The sequence below is a fragment of the Hylobates moloch genome, unplaced genomic scaffold (assembly GCF_009828535.3).
Source record: "Hylobates moloch isolate HMO894 unplaced genomic scaffold, HMol_V3 SCAFFOLD_40, whole genome shotgun sequence".
In the NCBI taxonomy this organism is placed as follows: Eukaryota; Metazoa; Chordata; class Mammalia; order Primates; family Hylobatidae; genus Hylobates; species Hylobates moloch.
Genome location: NW_026652315.1, coordinates 995,563 through 1,014,919, shown reverse-complemented (window position 1 = coordinate 1,014,919; position 19,357 = coordinate 995,563). Strand labels below are relative to the sequence as shown.

The 19,357-nt window shown below is 47.4% G+C and overlaps 1 protein-coding gene across 1 annotated transcript in view; it reads right to left on the bottom strand.

Moving 5' to 3' along the window:
* LOC116463523 (hepatic triacylglycerol lipase-like) overlaps positions 1-19,357 on the bottom strand; it is a 132,997-nt gene that overhangs the window by 7,656 nt on the left and 105,984 nt on the right. Inside the window, exons 3-7 of the mRNA XM_032146653.2 lie at positions 19,044-19,226; positions 18,360-18,477; positions 15,056-15,289; positions 12,465-12,707; positions 67-184 (exon numbers count right to left, since the gene is read on the bottom strand). Coding sequence (XP_032002544.1) covers positions 67-184; positions 12,465-12,707; positions 15,056-15,289; positions 18,360-18,477; positions 19,044-19,226 — 896 coding nt within the window. The remainder of the gene's footprint in view (positions 1-66; positions 185-12,464; positions 12,708-15,055; positions 15,290-18,359; positions 18,478-19,043; positions 19,227-19,357) is intronic.

Sequence of the window (19,357 nt, the reverse complement as noted above, 5' to 3'; positions counted from 1 at the left end):
GTCCATTTATACACTGCAAGAAAAATAAGCGTGTCATCACCCTAGGGGGCTACACCTCCTACTCACAGAGTGATGGGAATTTTCTGCATTTTCTCTTTTGTTCCGAGTAGTGACATGGTAAAAGATGTTTGTATTGGCGTCTGAGTTTGGTTGATGAACTGGATCTTGAACTGGTAATGATAAACTGGAGAGAGGGAGAGAGAAAGAGAGAGATAATTTAAGCGGTGATTTTAAATTTAAGAATCTCTTATTTCTTAAAATTTAAACATGCAGAGGGAAGAGTTTGGATAGATAGAGATTAAAATGTTAACAACATCTTTTTTGCTCCTAAATGGTGGTTTATCTTCTTGTTTTTGCTTCTCTGTATTTCCTAAATGTCTATACAGGACTTATATTGTGCTTATAATGTAATAATGATAAATATTCACCAACAAAAGATGGCAGAATAGGAGTATAGGATATCTGGCATTCTCACTGAGTCCTAGATGCAAGTTCTGCTGTAATATTTTGTGTGTTTGGCGAGGGTCTCCTTTCATAAATCAAAGAATATATGCCTTTCAGGCATTTGACAAGGCAAGAGAGAACACATTGCCATTTTACACTATTGCCACTGTCTGATGGAGTGTGTTTCAGGGTGGGGCAGAGCCCCAGCTAAGAAATATATGCCCTAGTGACCAAATGTTTATATTCTGGGTAGTTCCTGGAAACAAGCTCTGTGAGGTTCAATGAGTGTATTTCCTAATGGAAATAAGATAACTCTAGATCTAGAACTTGGGCCTAAAAGCTTTCTGTTTTATCAAATGTCCGGAATGTCCTCCTACTGATGGGTTGGTTGGAAGAGGATAATTTATTTTATTCTTCTTTACCTAACACAGTCTACATTTAGTTATTGAAAGCAAATGGCTTACTATTAGACAGGCATTGTTAAATACATTGCATCATTAAATATTAAATACATTTTTGCATTGTTGAATACATTGCATCATCTCATTTACTTATCACAACCCTATGATGGTAGGCATTGTTACTGTCACCCGCATTTTATAAATAAGAAAACTGGAGCTCAGATAGATGAAAGTGACTTGCTCAAGGTCAAATAGCAACATCTGTGCTCTTAGCCTCCCTCACCCTAGATGGTGTTGGCTTAGCTTGCATGGTGGCACAGCTGTGGAGCTGTTTTGAAAATTGTCCTACCTCATTCCAAAATGGCTGATTACTGCTTGCACTTCTTTCTCTTGTCTCCATATTCTCCCTAGTGGATTCCCCAGGGTTGGATACAGCATCCAGCTTCCAGACCAGGATTGGCTTTTGTTTTTGTTTTGGGTTTTTTTTTTTTTTTTTTTTTTTTTTTTTTTTTTTTTTTTTTTTTTTGAGACAGGGTCTCTCTCTGTCACTCAGGCTGGGGTGCAGTGCCACCTTGGCTCACTGCAGCCTTGACCTCCTGAGCTCTCTTGTCTCCATATTCTCTAAGTATCTACAGTGTTCTAGGCTCCAAGATTGCAAACAGGTTTAATACGGCATGTTAATTCCATTTGATTGATAGTAACTGCCTGGAGCCCTGTGTTGAGATGGATTCTGAGGCCATGTCCAGGCTTGTGGCAAGATGAGTGTCTGGTTTGGGCAAAGGATAAGGGATTTATGGAATGCTTGCTGTGTATTTGCCTTTCCTGTTTAGACAATGGTTAATCCATGAATCCTAACAGTGCCTTGCACACAGTAGGTGCTTAATAAACTTTTGTGGGATGAATGAACTGATGGTTTGCTTGGGGGTGACGTATCACAATGCACATTAACATCTGACAAGATGGAAATCACCTCTGAGGATTCAAGACCTGATTTTCAAGCTTTGTCATAGGAGAATTTTAAAAAATTAGATCATGGTAACTAGCCACTTGACCATCCATCCCTTGTACCCAGCATGTGGAAATTCATCTCTTCATCAATCAGTCTACTAACTCCTAAATGGTACTATTTCTACTGGAGGTTGGTAGCTATACAGCAAGCCCAGCAGAGGGTACTGCCAATGCTGTGTTGCTAACACGCCAGCTCCAGTGTCCTGGTATGCCTGTATTGCCAAGTTTCTAGATTACACAATCCTATCCTTGGCATAAACTAATCTTCCCATTTGGATTTTGTATTTAATTTGCTCATGTGAGTGGGGATATCTCTTGGGTTTACTAAAGGGGTTATCTCTGAAGCACCAAATGGTTATTTATGTTCACAACAAGAGCCAAATACTAAGAGTTGATTTATTGGCCAAGAGTTTTCTGCTTTAGATAAGAGCTAGCTCAGGTAGTATCTGGTACCTACTACAGTACCCTATACACCAGCAGTCCCCAACCTTTTGGGCATCAGGGATGGGTTTCATGGAAGACAGTTTTTCCATGGACCAGTGTGGGGGCAGGGGGGATGGCTTCGGGATGAAACTGTTCCACCTCAGATCATCAGGCATTAGATTCTTGTAAGGAGCACGCAACCTAGATCTCTAGAATGTGCAATTCACAATAGGGTTTGTGCTCCTATGAGGATCTTATGTTGCCACTGCTCTGACAGGAGGCGGAGCTCAGGAGGTAATGCTTGCTCGCCCACCACTCACCTCTGGCTGTGAGGCCCAGATCCTAATTGCCCATGGTCCGTGGCTCAGGGGTTGGGGACCCCTGCTGTAATACAAGAGATTGAGACCATCCTGGCCAACATGGTGAAACCCCATCTCTACTAAAAATACATAAATTAGCTGGGTGTGGTGGTGGGTGCCTGTAGTCCCAGCTACTCGGGAGGCTGAGGCAGGAGAATTGCTTGAACCCAGGAGGCGGAGGTTGCAGTGAGCTGATATTGCACCACTGCACTCCAGCCTGGTGACAGGGCAAGAGTCTGTCTCAAAAAAGAAAAAAAAAAAAAGAAAGAAAACAAAAGAAAAGAGCTATAGGTGCAAGTCCTGGGAAGGGTCCCTAAACTCTTGGGTGACACCACTGGAGAAAGGGACTTAGCCCGTCATCCCAGAAGCTTCTGGAGAGGTCTTACACTATTTGGGGGTTTGTCAAGGAAACTCTGTAACAAGTGAACAGTCTTGTAAGTCAAACTGAGACAAAAAGGAAAGTTATTTCCAAAGACAGTTTCCAAAGAAAGAACTTTCCAAAGAAAGTTCTTTCCAAAATGGGGGAGGGGGTAAGATGGGGGAGGACTGGCCTTGGGTTAACCTCCTTATGAGTAGTCAGAATACCTTCCAGAGAACTCAGGGAACACTCATAGTAACTGATCTTCAATTCAGTTTAATATGATATGTATTAAGTGGAAGTCTACTGTGTGTTCAGCCCAGTGCTAAATGCAATTAAAAGCATATAATGAGGCCGGGTGCAGTGGCTCACGCCTGTAATCCGAGCACTCTGGGAGGCCGAGGCGGGTGGATCACGAGGTCAACAGATTGAGACCATCCTGGCTAACATGGTGAAACCTCGTCTCTACTAAAAATACAAAAAGTTAGCTGGGTGTGGTGGCAGGCGCCTGTAGTCTCAGCTACTTGGGAGGCTGAGGCAGGAGAATGGTGTGAACCCGGGAGGTGGAGCTTGCAGTGAGCTGAGATAGCGCCACTGCACTCCAGCCTGGGTGACAGAGCGAGACTCTGTCAAAAAAAAAAAAAAAAAAAAGCATATAATGGCAGTATGCATGATAATAACGTTGGCTAGTATCTATTTTGGTTTTTGCCAAGTGCTTTGCTTCTGTCATCTCACTTAACCCTCAAACAAATGATATGATTATTGTCTCATTTTAGAGGAGAGGAAACTGAAGCACAGAGAAGTTAAGTGACTTTTCTGGGATCACACAGCTAGTCAGTCGTATATGGCTGGGGCGTCAGCTCACGCAACCTGACTCCAGAACTTGAACTTTTACATGTTTATATCCAGGATCACTAGCTTTATATACTCTAAGGGAAAAGTTGAATTGTGGAAAGAGATTTCAGTTAAAAAATGTCCTAACGTTTGTTTAAAAATACACTGAAAACACCTGAAACATTCAGTAATAGAGGGATGGCTATGAACTAATAACAGCAATTATGATAACTACTATTTAGTGCTTCACTATGTCCCAGACATTGAGCTAATAGTTTCACATAATTATCTCATTTCTCTTTACAACAACTTTATAAGATGCCTACTTTATCTTCCCTCCCACATCATTTTACAAAGGAAGAAGCTGAGGCTCAGAAAAAGTTAAGTAACGTGTCATTGTCACGTGGCTAATAACTGACGAAGCTGCAATTAGAAGTTAGTCTGCTGATTCTCAGTTCATCGTCCCAAATATGTGATTTACTCTTATGAAGCCATTAAAAGCTATTTTTGGAATGATTTCAATGCTTATGAAAGAAGTGAAAAAGAAAACAAAAACAAAAAAACACAGGCTATGAAACTGTCTAGTATGAGACCAACTCTGCAAAACAGAATGTATAGAAGTAGGGGAATTCACAAAAATATTAACAGTGCTTATCTCTGGAGAGGGCAGAGTGGTCATTTTTATTCTCTTCCTTATGTTCTTCTGTAAGTTTCGCGTTTTCTGCAGTAAACATGTATTCTAATTGGAATCCTATTGGAAAAAGAAAGAGCTTTTACAAGTATTGAAAAAGAAAAAAAAGAGAACTAGAAGCTGCGGTCCTTTGTGGCTTCTGCCTTGTCTCATGGGCATCTGTGCCCATGTCTTATCTCCCCAAAGGCTGTCTCAGAACCACACTACTGCTTGTATCTCTACAAGGGCACAGCACACACTAGGCCTCCAAGGACTACTTCACAGGCTCTCTGAGTGAAGAACGACGTGGATATATAACTGCATTAAAGACACCAAGAATGATAAAATAGCTCCCGTTTGTTGAGATCCTACTATGCATCAAGCTACATACCAAGTGTTTTACATACATCATTTTTGTCCTCATAACAGGCTAAATAATGATGCCCTGCTGGGTAGTGCCCATCTGCTGCCTCTACCCCTGCTGTCCTCATCCACTCTGCCCTCCACTGCTCAGCTCTGAGCCCCAGGATGGGATCCCTTAGGCTGCATCTGCCGGGCTCCCTTGTCAATTGGTTTCTGGTTGGGTGTGACCACTGGAGGGAGAGGCACTAGCAGGAGATCAGGGCGGAGGAGAGAGAGGCAGGGGCATTTTCCCTCTGCTCTCGTGTGCTCTGGAGCCTGACTGTGCAGCCACTGCACTCCCACGATTATCAGCAGCCCCTCCTCCCCGGCTGCGGTTCTCCCACGGCTAGTCCCTTCCCCGGCTCCATCCATCCTGCTGTTAGAGGCGGGGAGCAGCCTCAGTCCTTGTTGGTTTCCTTACCACTGCCCACCCTGTTGTAAGGAGTCCCACTTGCTTTCTTCAACTGATCCAGGCCAGTGGAGTCCTGTTTTCTGTTGAGACCAAGACTGACACAGTGTTAATTATCCTGGTGAATATAAATAAGGAAGTGGAGGTTTGGAGACTTCTAGTTATCCAGATAGTTCAGTGGAGCAGGATTCAAAGCCAGGTGTGTCTAATTCCAAAAGACCCTTCTTTCTACATTGTCTGCTGTTTTGGTTCTGCAAGCTGAGTCTGTCCCTTGAAAGCAAATGGCCAACAGCCCCTGAAGAAAAGTTGTGGTTCAACACCTGCTTCCAATGAAGCCACCAAGACAAACTGCCTGCCGGCTCTGACCCCTTGACATCCATCCTGGGCTATGGCTGCCACAAAGGACGCTCTCCTGTCCCCTAAACGTCTGGCCCCTGAGCCGGGGAAAATGTTTCATGCCCTTGTCTTGGAGATACAGTTTTTCTTCCCTTTTTCTTAAATTGTGAGTAGGAGGAGATTGATTTCTGCATTTGAGATGCTATGGTTCCACGATTTTAGGAGAAGGTGCTTGTGTAAAACCCAAGAGTCAGCTTTAGAGGATGCAAAGTCCCCTTTAGCTTGCACATCCTATGAATGAGAATTGCCTATTTCTACAACATGTGCCCCTAGAGTAGCACCTCTGCAGGAGGATGGAACCTGCCAAGGTGTGTGGGCTGTGAAGAGCCAAGCCAGCATGCTTTCTGAGGCTCACGAGGGAATGGGCTGTGGACGGAACCTGCACTGATGGCTGAGGCACCCTTGAGTTTGCAGGAGCACTCCTGAGAAACTCCATGTCTGCACGGGGAATCTTGCATGACTGCCCTTTTTTGGAGAAATCTTTAAATGAAATTAACTTTAAATATAAATGAGTCTTTCATGCTGAGAACTAGTTCCTGCTGAGAACTAGTTCCTCCTCCTCCTCCTTCTTCTTCTTCCTCCTCCTCTTTTTTAGAGATGAGGTCTCTATGTTGCTCAGGCTGGTCTCAAAATCCTGGGCTCACACAATCCTCCTGCCTTGGCCTCCCAAAGTGTTGGGATTACAGGTGTGAGCCACCACACCCAGTCCTAATTATTTACTCTTATTTGGATTTTGTTAAGTGTTTTTCTATTAAAAAAAAAAAGAAAGAAAGAAAAGAAAAGACAATTTGCCTATCATTCTACCCTGCCACCCCCAGCACAATGATGCTATTACAAAGATTAAGGAAAAAAGTGTGAGTGATTTTGCCCACTTTACCTTATGACATGTTTAATAAGGACATTAAAAAATGATTTGGGGAAAATGCTTTTGATCCTGTGACTGCAAAGAGACAAGTACAACATACTCCCAAGTTCTGGCAGGAGAAATTATTTCAGGTCTTAAAGATGAAAGGCATGAAATAGTCCATTGACCTCGAATGTGATCAGGGAAACTCCATTTAGAGCAGAAATCTGAGGCCTCCGGAGAGTCTCCTCACTAGGAAATATCCTGGATTGTAACCCTGTGTGGACCCTGCTGGTGCCATTTAAAAAAGAAAAAACTTATATTTCTTTTCACAAGATCGGGTCATTGAATTTATGAAAAGAGAATATATTTCTTTCTATTTTTTGCCTCCCAGAAACAATGATTCTGAATCATTAGATGTTGGCTCTGGGAGATATTATGGCTCTCTTTGCAAACATCAAAGAGGGCTTTTTTTTTTTTTCTCCCTCAGTGTATGGATTTATCTCACGGAGATGGTAGGAATGAGACCTCTTGTGTTTTCTCCAAGCCCAGAGGGCTGCCTCTAAGTCAGAGGGAAGCTGAAGATCATAGGATTGAGGGGCCCAGGATGGTGTTGTCCAGGGTGTTGCTGCGCAAAGAAGGCAGCCAGTGCCAGCAAGGCTGAATGAAAGTGAATTAACTCAGAGCAGGCGCAAGTGAAGAAGAAAAAGGGAAAGTGATTGTGTAAGCTTTTGTATGTAATACCTGTATGTGTATGTATTTTCGTGGCCACATTTGGGTTTAACAGTATAGTCCCATTTAAGTGATGCCCTGATGTCACGAGACTGGATGCTTGCCCCTTTCTTTTTAAAATTAAATTGAATTTTTTTGAAATGGGGTCTCACTCTGTCACCCAGGCTAGAGTGCAGTGGCACCATCATGGCGCACTGCAACCTTGACCTTCTAGGCTCAAGCAACCCTCCTGCAGCCTCCTAAGTAGCTGGGACTACAGACATGCACCACTCTACCTGGCTAATTTTTAATTCTTTTTTAAAGATGGCATCTTGCTTTGTTGCCCAAGGTGGTCTGGAATGCCTGGGCTCAAGAGATCCTCCCACCTTGGCCTCCCAGAGTGTTGGGACTTCAGGAGTGAGCCACTGTGCCTGGCCAATGCCTGCCCCTTCTGTGGGGGTCTGTTGCTGCCTGTGAGCGGTGGAGATGGGGGAGTGTGTATGTGTGGCCAGGACTGTTGTGCTGACTGGTGTCCTGTTGCCAGCTCTTTGTGCTGTGGGTGGAATAAGGGCCCTCAATGGATAGACAGAGCCCAGGGTTTGAGTCCTCTCTGATGCCTGCTACCTTGTCATCTTGAGACCACATAGCCTTTCTGGGGCTCGATTTCCTCATCTGTGAATGCAGATAAAAAACTTTCTTGTAGTGTCGCTGTAAGAATGTGATAAGATGGCGATGAAAAAATGCCTGCCTTCCAGAAGGTGTTAATCAGGTGTTGTCTACTTCCTTCCTCCACATTGAACTGACTGGGGCAGGTTTTGAGACCCACCTGCAGGTCCCGTGCTAGTAGTTCATCCCCATGTCTGTTCACACCTCTTCCTTGGTGCCCACATAGGTTTTGTCATTAGGTCAAGGTCACATAAGTGGTTGGCAGCAAGGCCAAGATTCTTGACACTCCTCATCCCAACCCCAAGCCTGTGCTGTCTACGACACCCCTACTTCTTCTGGAACTCTCCCTGAAGTCAGTGGAAACCTTCCAAAGAAGTAGCTGAGAAAAGCCAAAAACAGACCGACTGCCCGAGTCACAGCTTGGCTCGTCATCTCACCGACCAGCAAGAAAGGGTGCCCTCATGGCTGCAGCGAGCAACAGAAGCAAGTGCCCCTCACCCCCGACCCAGGGAGCCTGGAGTGCTGGGCCACAGGGGGGAGGGGGGCGGGGGAAGGGCAGCACGGGGAGGGCAGGAGAAGAGTGGAGGAGATATATGGAAGAGGGAGTGTGGAAGGAGGGCAGAGAGGAGGAGGCGGGACACGTAGCTGGAATGCCGCAGGAGGGAGAGGCACTCAGTCGAGGGCCTTGGTCCTATGCCGAGGCCAAGTGCAGTAAAAGGAGCAAAGGCTGGGATTCAATGCAGTGCTTCCTGCTCACAAATTGTGTGACTTTGCCCTGAAATCGTGTCTCTCTCTCTCTCTCTCTCTGTGTGTGTGTGTGTGTCTGTCTGTCTGTCTCGGGCTTGCTGTGAGGATCAAATGGGAAATGAGCTAACGTGTACAACACATCCAGCCCAGTGCCTGGGCAGAGTGCCCTCCCAGGGCCCCTTCCCTCCTCTCCACCCGGTTACCTCATCTGACTGCTTTAAGGATGAAATGAGATGAGGCACTGGCAAAACAGGATTTACTCCGTACGGATCCGTTTCCCTCCCCCTCCGTGAAAAACAGGCTCCCAAACTGGTAAAGGTTCCTTGTGAGAGAGTGAGAATGGAAGTGGGCGATAAATTGCCTCGTTTCACTCGGTGACTGTTTCCCAATTCTCTCTTGCTACTGCTGTACTCTCGCAGTGTTTATCCGAGTTCTGGTGTACGGTTGTAGAAAATAGATCCTTTGATGGTTTTGTCGAAATATCTTGGGAGCCAGAGGAATTCAGGCCAAGTTAGTCATCCTTTGTGAAACTACAATCAGGAGGCGATGTTTATCTTGCCCAACCAGACCCTGCACTGAAATATATAGTACAATTAGATGTTTTTGAAAAATAGAGATTGTGGTTTCTCTGTAGGCCGGGGTTGGGCAAGTCTGCTCTTTTAAGAGTGTAATATGTATTCATCAAAATGCTGGAGGTGGCTGGTGAAATAGGCTTTGGGGGCCCAAGTCAGTTATGATCACGGTTGTGATGGGCGGGGAGTGGTGTAGCTGTGGTGTAGCTGTGGTGGCCTAGATTAAAATCTTCATCCCAGCACCACCAATAGAACTCTCCGCAGCGATGGAAATGTTTTATTTCTGTGCTCTCTCATGCAGCAGCCACGTATTTGAGCACTTGAAAGGTGGCTTGTGTGACTGACAAACTGAATTTTTGGTTCCATTTAATTTAAAGTAACTTAGATTTGGATTTAAATAGCCACATATGGTTTGTGGCTACCATATCGGACAACATAACATTATATAGATAGCAGTATCCCATGAGCAGCTACTTCTAACAGGCGAGTCTCCCAAGGGTGCACTTTCCAGCCATGCCCAGGGTGGCTTGATGTGACCACAGAGATATTACTCTTCATTAGCAAGTGAAACTGGGTTGAGCGGGTGAGGACTTTGCTCGCTGGAGGGGCTGAAGCAGAACTGGGGAGAATTTGTAGGGGAGCATAAAAGCAGAGGTTGTGGGCTGGGCGAGGTAGCTCACACCTGTAATTTCAGCACTTTGGGAGGCTGAGGTGGGTGGATCACCTGAAGTCAGGAGTTCGAGACCAGCCTGGCTAACATGGCAAAACCCTTTCTCTACTAAAAATAAACAAAAATTAGCTGGGTGTGGTGGTGCACGCCGGTAATCCCAGCTACTTAGGAGGCTAAGGCAGGAGAATCACTTGAACCCTGGAGGTGGAGGTTGCAGTGAGCCAAGATCACGTCACTGCACTCCAGCCTGGGCGATGGAGTGAGACTCGGTCTCAAAAAAAAAAAAAAAAAAAAGTAAGAAAGAAAATGAGAGGGTGTGGTACAAGCCACAGCTCAGCACTGGAACCTCCATCCAGGCTGGGGCTTTCGGTTCCTGACCAGTTTCAGTCAGTCCTGCTTTTAACCTCCTCCTCACTGGATGTCCCAGGAGCAAGATAAGTAGTCAGTAATAAAGAGACACAAATGTGGTCTCCAAGGGACTCATCATGGGTTAGTCTCCACCGAGTCCCCTGAGGGTAGGAGTGTTTGAAGAATACACGGATGGATGAGTACGTTGGTTTTGGTAGCTGGTGGGTGAGATATTGATGCCCTAATGCAATTCTTTGGTCTTCTTTAATAAGAAAGGGATCCTTGTGAGTTCACACCAGCAGTGTATGGTGGTCGGGCACTGGGGCCGTTGGCAAATGGGAGAAGCTCGGCCTGGCTCATGCCTACTGCTCTTGTTTCCCCTTCTTCCTTCTCTTGATGCTTCCCTTCCCCATCTCCAAGCCCCCAGTCGATGTCCTAGGGCTGGGCCAAATCCCTTATTTCAGATGAAGTGCCCAGTTTAGCCCTGGAAGATGAAAAATGACCTCTTTTCTTCCCAGGTGATTTCAAGGAGAAAGCAATCCCCCCACCCTTCTCTTCCATACCCCTCTCACCCCCACAAGCAGACCAGCGGCAGGTTATGGAGGTAAAAATCACTCCGCTCACTCTTTGGAGGCCCTAGGTCTAAATGCCGGGTCTGCCAAGAGCTTTTTGTCTCTGGACAAATAACTTTCCCTGCCTAGGCCTTGGTTTCCCCATCTGAAAAACGGCAGGGTTGAACTGCTCCTCATGATGCAAACATTCCATGATTAAAATAGATCCAATGAAATGTGATTATCTAAGAGGCTTAATCACTCCAGGCGGCATTGCCATTTAAAAGAGGAGCTGGTTCACCCAGATGAGTCTCTAATTGGCAGCCTGCTGCGGAGGAGCTCCCCGAAGCAGGAGGACTTCCAAATTCCCTCACCTGCGTGCTGCCGTCTCCTCCAGCCCTAAGAGACAGCCAGTGGAGGGACCCTTTGGCCCGAAAGATCCTGCCCTCACACCAGCTACTCTTCAGATGCTATACGCACCCACAAGAAATTTCTGTCATTCCTAGACCTGCTTGACTCACGGGAGGGAAACCTAGCTGGAAAGCAAAAGTTCCGATACACAGAGAAATCCTGTGCCTCAAAAATAAGCTGCCTGGGAGTTTGAACTCACAACTGAGAGTCAGGTGGCCCTGTTCCAGGTCTCCTTACAGCCGCACAGCTGTGGGCACCCCACGCGAGTTTTGCTTTCCTCCTCTTTAGAATGGGGTAATAACCAGCCCTGCCATCCTCGCCTGGCTGTTGTGAGAACCACAAGGAGTTGATGGCTGCGTCGAATGTTTTGTGTAAAATGCTCTCTAAAAGCAAAGTGGTGGCGACGGCCTGCTCACATTCTCCAGATACAAATATCTGCATGGTAATAGGCAAACAGCACATCAGATTTCTTCTCCCAGCACTGGAGAGGCTGTGTGATGAAACAGTGAGATGCTAAATCACTCCCGAGCTGTTTTAAGGATTAGGCAGAAATGTTAATGGCAACAGATGTCGGCTTGTTCCCTCCAGGAAGATTTAGGTTTCAGTGGAGTATTTCTCTGCTGGCCTCAGCCTAAGACATGGCCACAGCCCTGTCTACAATCTTCCATTCAATCCAGAGAGCTGCTGGGCCCACTTTCTGCCCTGAGGTTAAAAATCTGGCTGGGAAACATTGGAAGCTGAATCTTGTCTTGGGAGTGCCGCAGGGTGAATATCATATCCTATCAGATCAGCTGATTCAAATCTTAGAAGAAATGAAATGCAGTCTAGAATCCAGTTTTTTCACGGGGGCCGTGAACAGAGATGAAATAACTGGGTTCTAGGCTGTGTTTAGAGATGCCTCAAGTCCCTGTACAGTGAGATCTGGGTGGCCCAGGTAAACTGCGTATGGCCTTACAGATCTAACATTCTAGGGGAGCATGAAAATGGATAGAGAGGCCAACCCAAGGATCGTTTCAGAAATGATCGAGGTTTCTCCTCCTAGCCCTTGGCAGCAAGGTGGCCACACTCTTGGGACAGGAGAAAGGCTGTGTCAACGTTGCTGTTTGAGCCTGCACAGTTTCAGAAACACTGCAACAGCAGAGCTGAAGCACCTCCAGGAAAGGAGCCAAGGGGACTTCTGAGCCCTTTGGACAGGGGACCGCATCCTGCCCCTCTGAAGGTTCCCTGGCTCCACACTCACCTTTGAAGGGAGACTGGGCTCGCGTCACGAGGAAGAGCCTCTTGCTCTTGCTCCGCGGCTCCTGGCGGACGTGGTACCCCAGCGTGTTGCAGCGGCCCTTCTTGCAGCTCAGGCACAGGCCCTGGCTGAAGCTGTTCATGTCACCACACAGGTAGGCCATGCTCTGCGTGCCGGCGTGCAGCAAGGAGTCGATGAAAAGGTGCACCGATCGCTCATGGGAGCATTTTATGGTCTGGGTGATGGCTGGAACACAGGGCAAGAAGGACGTTATCACCCCTTAACCCAAAGCAGCCTCAACTCAGAGGATCACCTTGGTTCTCAGCCCACAGGGGATTAGCAGTAACACACAGAACAGGCAAGGGTGGGCTTGTCAAGGCAGACCCCTTGACAACAGCAGGATGCGACAACTGACCGAAACTAAGGGAAGTAGGCCCTCTGAGTCACGTAGCGTCAGGCAAAACCCCAGGCACTGCCGGGATCCTGAGAGCACTCCTCTATGACAGCGTGTTACAGTAGGCAGTTTAATAGGCACCCAAGTCACTAAGGAAAGATCCAATTTATTAAGAGAGCAGGTTAGTGTAATTTATTATAGAAATATTTCTATCTTAAATGAGATAATTTAAAAGGCCCAGGTGCTGATGCCTGGAGGGTGGGTTTTGTGGAACAGGCTTGCGTGGGACACCCCTTCTCTTAATATAACTAGATACACGAGACAATCCCGTGGCATTCTGATGGTCTGGAGAACGCTAAGGCCTCTCGACAACGTCTACCTTGTGTCCCAAAGCAGACATTGCATCCCTTAGGTAGCAGGCCTGTGAACCAGCACAAGAATTGGATTTGGAAGGACATTGCCCAGTAACCAGGTCTGGACAGGCCTCACCTCCAAAACAAGCTTATGAGGTTGATCTACTAAGGATTTGACCTTTTTTTTTTTTTTTTTAACTCTCCAAATTTTAACCTAATCTGTAGTAAATAATTCTCAAGGGATGTTGAGGGACCACCACAAGATATGTGAAACACTTGCTGTAAAGGGACAGCACAGGTGACTTTGCCAAAAGCTATTTCTCCAGGTGTCTGGAGGCTAAATGCCAAGATTAGTCATTACAGCCTTGGATGCTAGCGGCTGCATTCCTTGGGCACCTACTAGGAAGCTGTGTATGCTGCGTGCCCTCCGCTCCTCCACTGCCTGCATCTTCACTGCAGCTCCTTGAGGCAGCTGTTATCGGCTAGAAAACTGAGCTTCCAAGACATCCACTAACTCACCCAAGCTCATCCACCCAGGAGGTAGTGAAGGTGAAACTACAGTTATCCAGTGAGCCCCTGTGCAGCTGTGGCTGGGAGAACTACCCCAGGAACCCTTTCAAACACAGGGGTGAAGACGACTGAGAAAAACCAGCCCAAGCTTGCGCAAGCTAAATACCTACATTTGGTTCCATCGCTTTGAAGTTTAGCACAAAAGAGCAAATGGTAATGATTGGTCAGGAATGATTTACCAGGCAAATAAAGCCCATACACCATCCTGATGGACTGTACTGAGCTTTGTGGGGGTGAAGTTTGGGATGAGGGCTGGATGGTCAGCTGGGAACTGCTGGTGGCTGGAGGGGAGGTGATGGGGTGGGGGAGGTGGGAGGGATGTAAGCAATGATAAGGGCAAGTTCCCAGAAGGCTCTCTCAGGCCTGGGCGGTGGAAGGCTGGGAGTCCAGCCAAAATGAGATGATGTGGAGTGTGAAGGTCATTCTGATATTGGAGAGGCAAGGATGGTGTCATCACAAGAGAATGTGTTCTCAGCTGAGTGTTGGATGATCAGAGTGAGGTGGCTTGTGGGGGTGGAGGGCTCTAGTTGGCTTGGAGTGATTGGCATGTCTTAATCAGGGTGATATTTTATAATAGCAAGAAATTTGGAATGCCCGTGGAATGTGCCGCTTCTGCTGACATTTTTGTTCTTTAATCCTGTGCATATTATCAATGTGCATGTTAATATTTCAGTTTTAGGACTTGAGAGAGAAGTGGGATCACAACCCAGATAACAGCACATTCTGTGTCTGCCCTGAGGTAAAGGGCATAACGAGGACATATTTGAAGCTGAATTTCCCATTGGGAGAGTCTGAGTAATTTCCCCAATTAAACTGATGGGGTGGGATGACGAGTGAGAACTTCATCAAGAAGCCACAACCTATTAAGTGGATCCTCATGTGGTTCAGAATAGAGGCAGTCCCTGAAATCAGGAAACTTCCAGAGAAGGAGGAATAACCACAGGCATCCGGACTCAACTCTCAGAAGAGCTCGTACCCTAGGAGAGGCTTTGCCTGGGCACACGGGGCTGGGGTGAGAAGTGGGGGTTCCTGTTGGTGCCCTCTGCTCATCCTCAGGGCATGGCCTTGGCCTGTTGCCAGGAGTGGCCTGCTGGGGGACGGGCACCCTTGCCCACTCCTGTATTCCTTCTCTCTGCGTGGGCTTGGTGACCATACACCCTGGGCCCCTATCCTTGCTGAACTCTTCCCTGAGTCCCGTATGTTGGTAGATTCCGCTGAATTCCAGAGGCCACATTGAAATGTAGGCTGGTACTCCCGGCCCATGACTTCATTCTCACCATTGAAGCCGTGCTGGGCAATATGTCTGTAGAGCTCTAGGAAGTGGCAGCCAGGCTGGAAGGAGCCCCCGTTGGGATAGAAGTCATAGTGTCCTATGGGCTGTTTGATGCCCACGCTCAGGCCCATGTGCTCCCGGGTAAAGGTATGAATGGCATCCACAAAATTGGCGTCATCTGGAGAAAGACGATTGCTGGGGGAACTTCCCTCAAACAAAGGGCCCGCGGCATCCAGCCCTAATTAGAAAGCAGGGGTAAGGGTTAGGTGGGAGCAAGGAGAGGGGAAGAGAAATGTGCTTTTTAGCTTTTGGATATTATTACACATTAATGAACTAGCAGCAAGAAGAAACACCTAGGGCATAATCCTTCTCTAGAAAACCTCACCGTAACCTTTTCTCAGTAAAACCACAGTAATTCATGGTGCTAACAATGACACACAGGCTGGGCATTAGCTAGGGGGGAAAGAGGTTTGCAGAAACTATCCAGTGGTAGACACAAGGTTCTGACGCCTGAGGCCAGGAGGCCGGGCAACATAGTGAAACCCCAACTCTAAAAAAAAAAGAATACAAAAATTAGCTGGGTATGGTGGCATGTGCCTGTAGTTTCAGCTACTCAGGAGGCTGTGGCAGGAGGATTACTTGAGCCCAGGAGTTTGAGGTTGCAGTGAACCATGATTGCACCACTGTGACCCAGTCTAGGCGACAGAGGGAGATCGTATCTCAAACAGAAAAAAAAAGGAATAAGGTTATGAGGGAATGCTTGATTTACTTAAGCAAATCAATTTTGAGTACCTCTCAAGCTACTTTCAAGACCATCTGTTTGCATACAAAAAAAGCCAATATGCTCATTATAAGTAGTTCCAACCTACCTATCAAAGAATGAAATTTATTTGCTTGTATGTGGTCAATAATTTCCCTAAACAAGCTGATTTTTCTCCTACGATGTCATTTCATTAGAATGTCCAGAACAGCCGCGGGACACCACTGTATGGGGTGAACATGTATGCAAGTAGGGGAGCTCAAAGCTCTGGACCTCAAGTGGCAGATATCTGTGCATGAAGCAAGGTGGCAGCTCCTGGCTGACTGTGGTTGGGGAGTATTTATGCGCTCAAAGTTTTTTCCCTGTCTTTCTTCCTCTGCCTTCTCTGTAGGACCCTCTGGTGTCCCACCCCAGCCCTGGTTTCCTTCCCTACTGGGGGGCGAAGGAATTGAGAGTGGGCCATGAGATCACCCGTTCTCCAGGCCTACCCACAGTGACAAATGAAAAATGTCCTTGGCCGGGCACGGTAGCTCATGCCTGGTAATCCCAGCACTTTGGGAGGCTGAGTCTGGCAGATCACCTGAGGTCAGGAGTTCGAGACCAACCTGGCCAACATGGCAAAACCCCGTTTCTACTAAAAATACAAAAATTAGCCGGGTGTGGTGGTGGGCACCTGTAGTCCCAGCTACTTGGGAAGCTGAGGTAAGAGAATCACTTGAACCAGGGAGGTGGAGGCTGCAGTGAGCCAAGATCATGCCACTGCACTGTAGCCTGGGCAACAGAATGAGACTCTATCTCAAAAAAAAAAAAAAAAAAGAGAAAAAGAAAAATGTCCTGATATGATTTCTATTCCTTTCTTCATCAGGCTGATGACAAGATGGCAAGAGGGTGTTCAGCCTTCCTGCTGTCTCTGAAGTGGGTGGGCCCGGCCTAATGTAACCCACAGCACCAGTCGGATGGAGAGGGTTCTGGGCCTCGGGCCTGAGGATGCCTTGCTGGGTGCGGACTCTGACCCCTGGCCCTACTTCTTCGGTGGGAGGGCTGCTCATCCCCAGGCTAATGTGGGTTAAATCCATGGGGGCCACACGCCGGTCTGTGACCAGGCTTCCCCAGTCACCAGCAAGATGAACAAAAAAGCATGAGGAAATGAGCTGTCATAATCACAAATGTATTCCGTTTAAATGTCTGCCATTATCCCCATCCTTTCTTATGTTAAAAGAAATTCTTTTATAAATGAATGGTGATAGTAGATAGTAGTTGTTTGTAAAAATGTCCTCATGGCCGGCCGTGGTGGCTCACATCTGTAATCCCAGCACTCTGGGGGGCCGAGATGGTGGATCACCTGAGGTTAGGAGTTCGAGACCAGCCTGACCAACATGGTGAAACCCTGTCTCTACTAAAAATACAAAAAAATTAGCCAGGTGTGGCTTAGCTACTGGGGAGGCTAAGGCAGGAGAATCGCTTGAACCCGGGAGGCAGAGGTTGAGGCGAGCCAAGATCGCGCCATTGCACTCCAGCCTGGGCAACAAGAGTGAAACTCTGTCTCAAAAAAAAAAAAAAAGGCCTCACTTGATAAAATATAAAATCGCAACAACTCTGTTATTCATCTAAAATGCTCTTTGTTTTGGCCTGTGAAATATTGTTTGAGCCTGCTAGGTCTTGAAGGATGAGTAGGAGTTTGAGTGGGTGAGTGGTGGGCAAAGCAAACAGTGCATGCAAAGGCCCAGAGGCACAAGAGGCCATGGTATGTTCGTGAAGTAGAGAAAAACCTTGTGCTGTTGAAGCCTAGAGCTATGGGAAGGGATCAGCAGGAGGAGAGGCTGGGGCGCTCTGGGGCTTCCACACTGAGAAAGGCCTTGCCTGTGCCTCCTGGGTTTTATACCTGTGGTATTAGTGGGCCTCAGACTTGGACTGGGGAACAATCTGACCAGCTGTGTGTTTTTGGATCCTAATCCCTGGCAGTGTGAAGGGTGGGGTTGGTGTCACGGAAGCCTGGGAGGAAGGCCTTCGTTGCACATGTGCAGACCTTCCTGGATATCTTGGGCAATTTCTGAGTGGGTATGGAGTTTGGGGTGAAGTTTTTGATGCAGAGCTCCCTCCCTCAACCCAAATGTGTCCCAGAATAAAACATAGACGTTTCACAAATGTGGAAATGGAGGCACTAACGTGGCTGATGAATTACAGCAAATTAAGGCTGTGATTCTTCACTCCATAACTCGCCCAAATTGGACTTTGTAAATTATAGATTAAAAAATAAGACTCTTTCTTGCTAGAAAAGTCCGTCTTTTAGTCCCATTTGGCACACCAACATGAGACATTCGTTTGAGGGCAGGCAATAGGAATCGAGGCTGTAATTTGCTCTGAATTCTCTGCAACAGCAATCCATGACATTGGTCATGTTTGAGAGAATGTTACAAGCCTCTCATGAGCTCTGATCCCTCACAATAAGAGTGGGGGTGTTTTAATGATGAGCCTGTTGGAAAAGCAGGTCCTCATTGGACACCCCCATGCAGTGGAGATCAGTGTGTGAGTTATTAGGCATGGTTACCTGTGATTCTCCCAATCTTGCGCGTTCCGCCGATGGAACTGCCGGCAAATCCTGATACGTGTGCACCCAGGCTGTACCCAATTAGGTGAACGTGGCTTCGAGAGAATTGAACAGATTCCTGGAAGACAGCAGCGGGATGGGGGCAGGAGAAGAGCTGCCTGGATGAAAGCCTTTTGTGGTCCAGTGTGTTGTGGCCCCCACCCTGTTCTTCGTGCCTGCTCAGAAATGAGGTGCCTTATTCACACTCCAAACTGAAACTAGTCTCTCACCTGGCTGACTCTCCTGGGACTCAGGTACCCGTGACCTCACCTGGTAGCTGCGGCCTCCCACCTGCCTGTCTTCCCCTGGACACTAATGCCCTACAGAAGTGATCCCACTCATTTGTGTGGGGGCTTGGTAGCTTACAGAGTCTGTTTGTATCCCTTAGCATGTCCAAGGGGGTGAGCATAAGACAAATAGTGGATGAGGAGAGGGGAGAAGGTGGTTCTGTGAAACAGGGGTTCAACGGAGGCGTCTGAGAGAGCCTTGGGGTCTGGTGTCAGTCCTGTGCCTTCTCATTCCTGTGAGCTAAGCATTAGTGCTTCTCCTGCCTGGGCTGCTGTTGGAGACCAGCTTAATTCATTCACTCTCAGAGGAAGGGAAAGGAGGGAAGGGAGGTGAAGGAAGGACGGGGCAGGTCCGTACCTCCAGCCACCGGAGAAGAGCCGCGACCTCCTTGCCCACAAGGCGGGTGTTGCGGACGGCGATGGTGTAGTGGTCGTGGGCCAGGGTGATCCAGTCCACCAGCCCCACGTTCACTGGCTGGGCCGGCTGAGACTTCAGCGCAGCCACCATCTGCCAGATCCAGTTTTCTAGTATGCCATCCACCTGAGGAGGGGACAGAGGGAGGGTCGCACTCGTTTCCTTTCTCCCCGCTCACCCTTCGGAATTCCTTCTCCAGCTCTTGGATAATGCTGGATCCTTCCCCGCAGGAGGAAGGGCTTGCTACGACGGTTCTC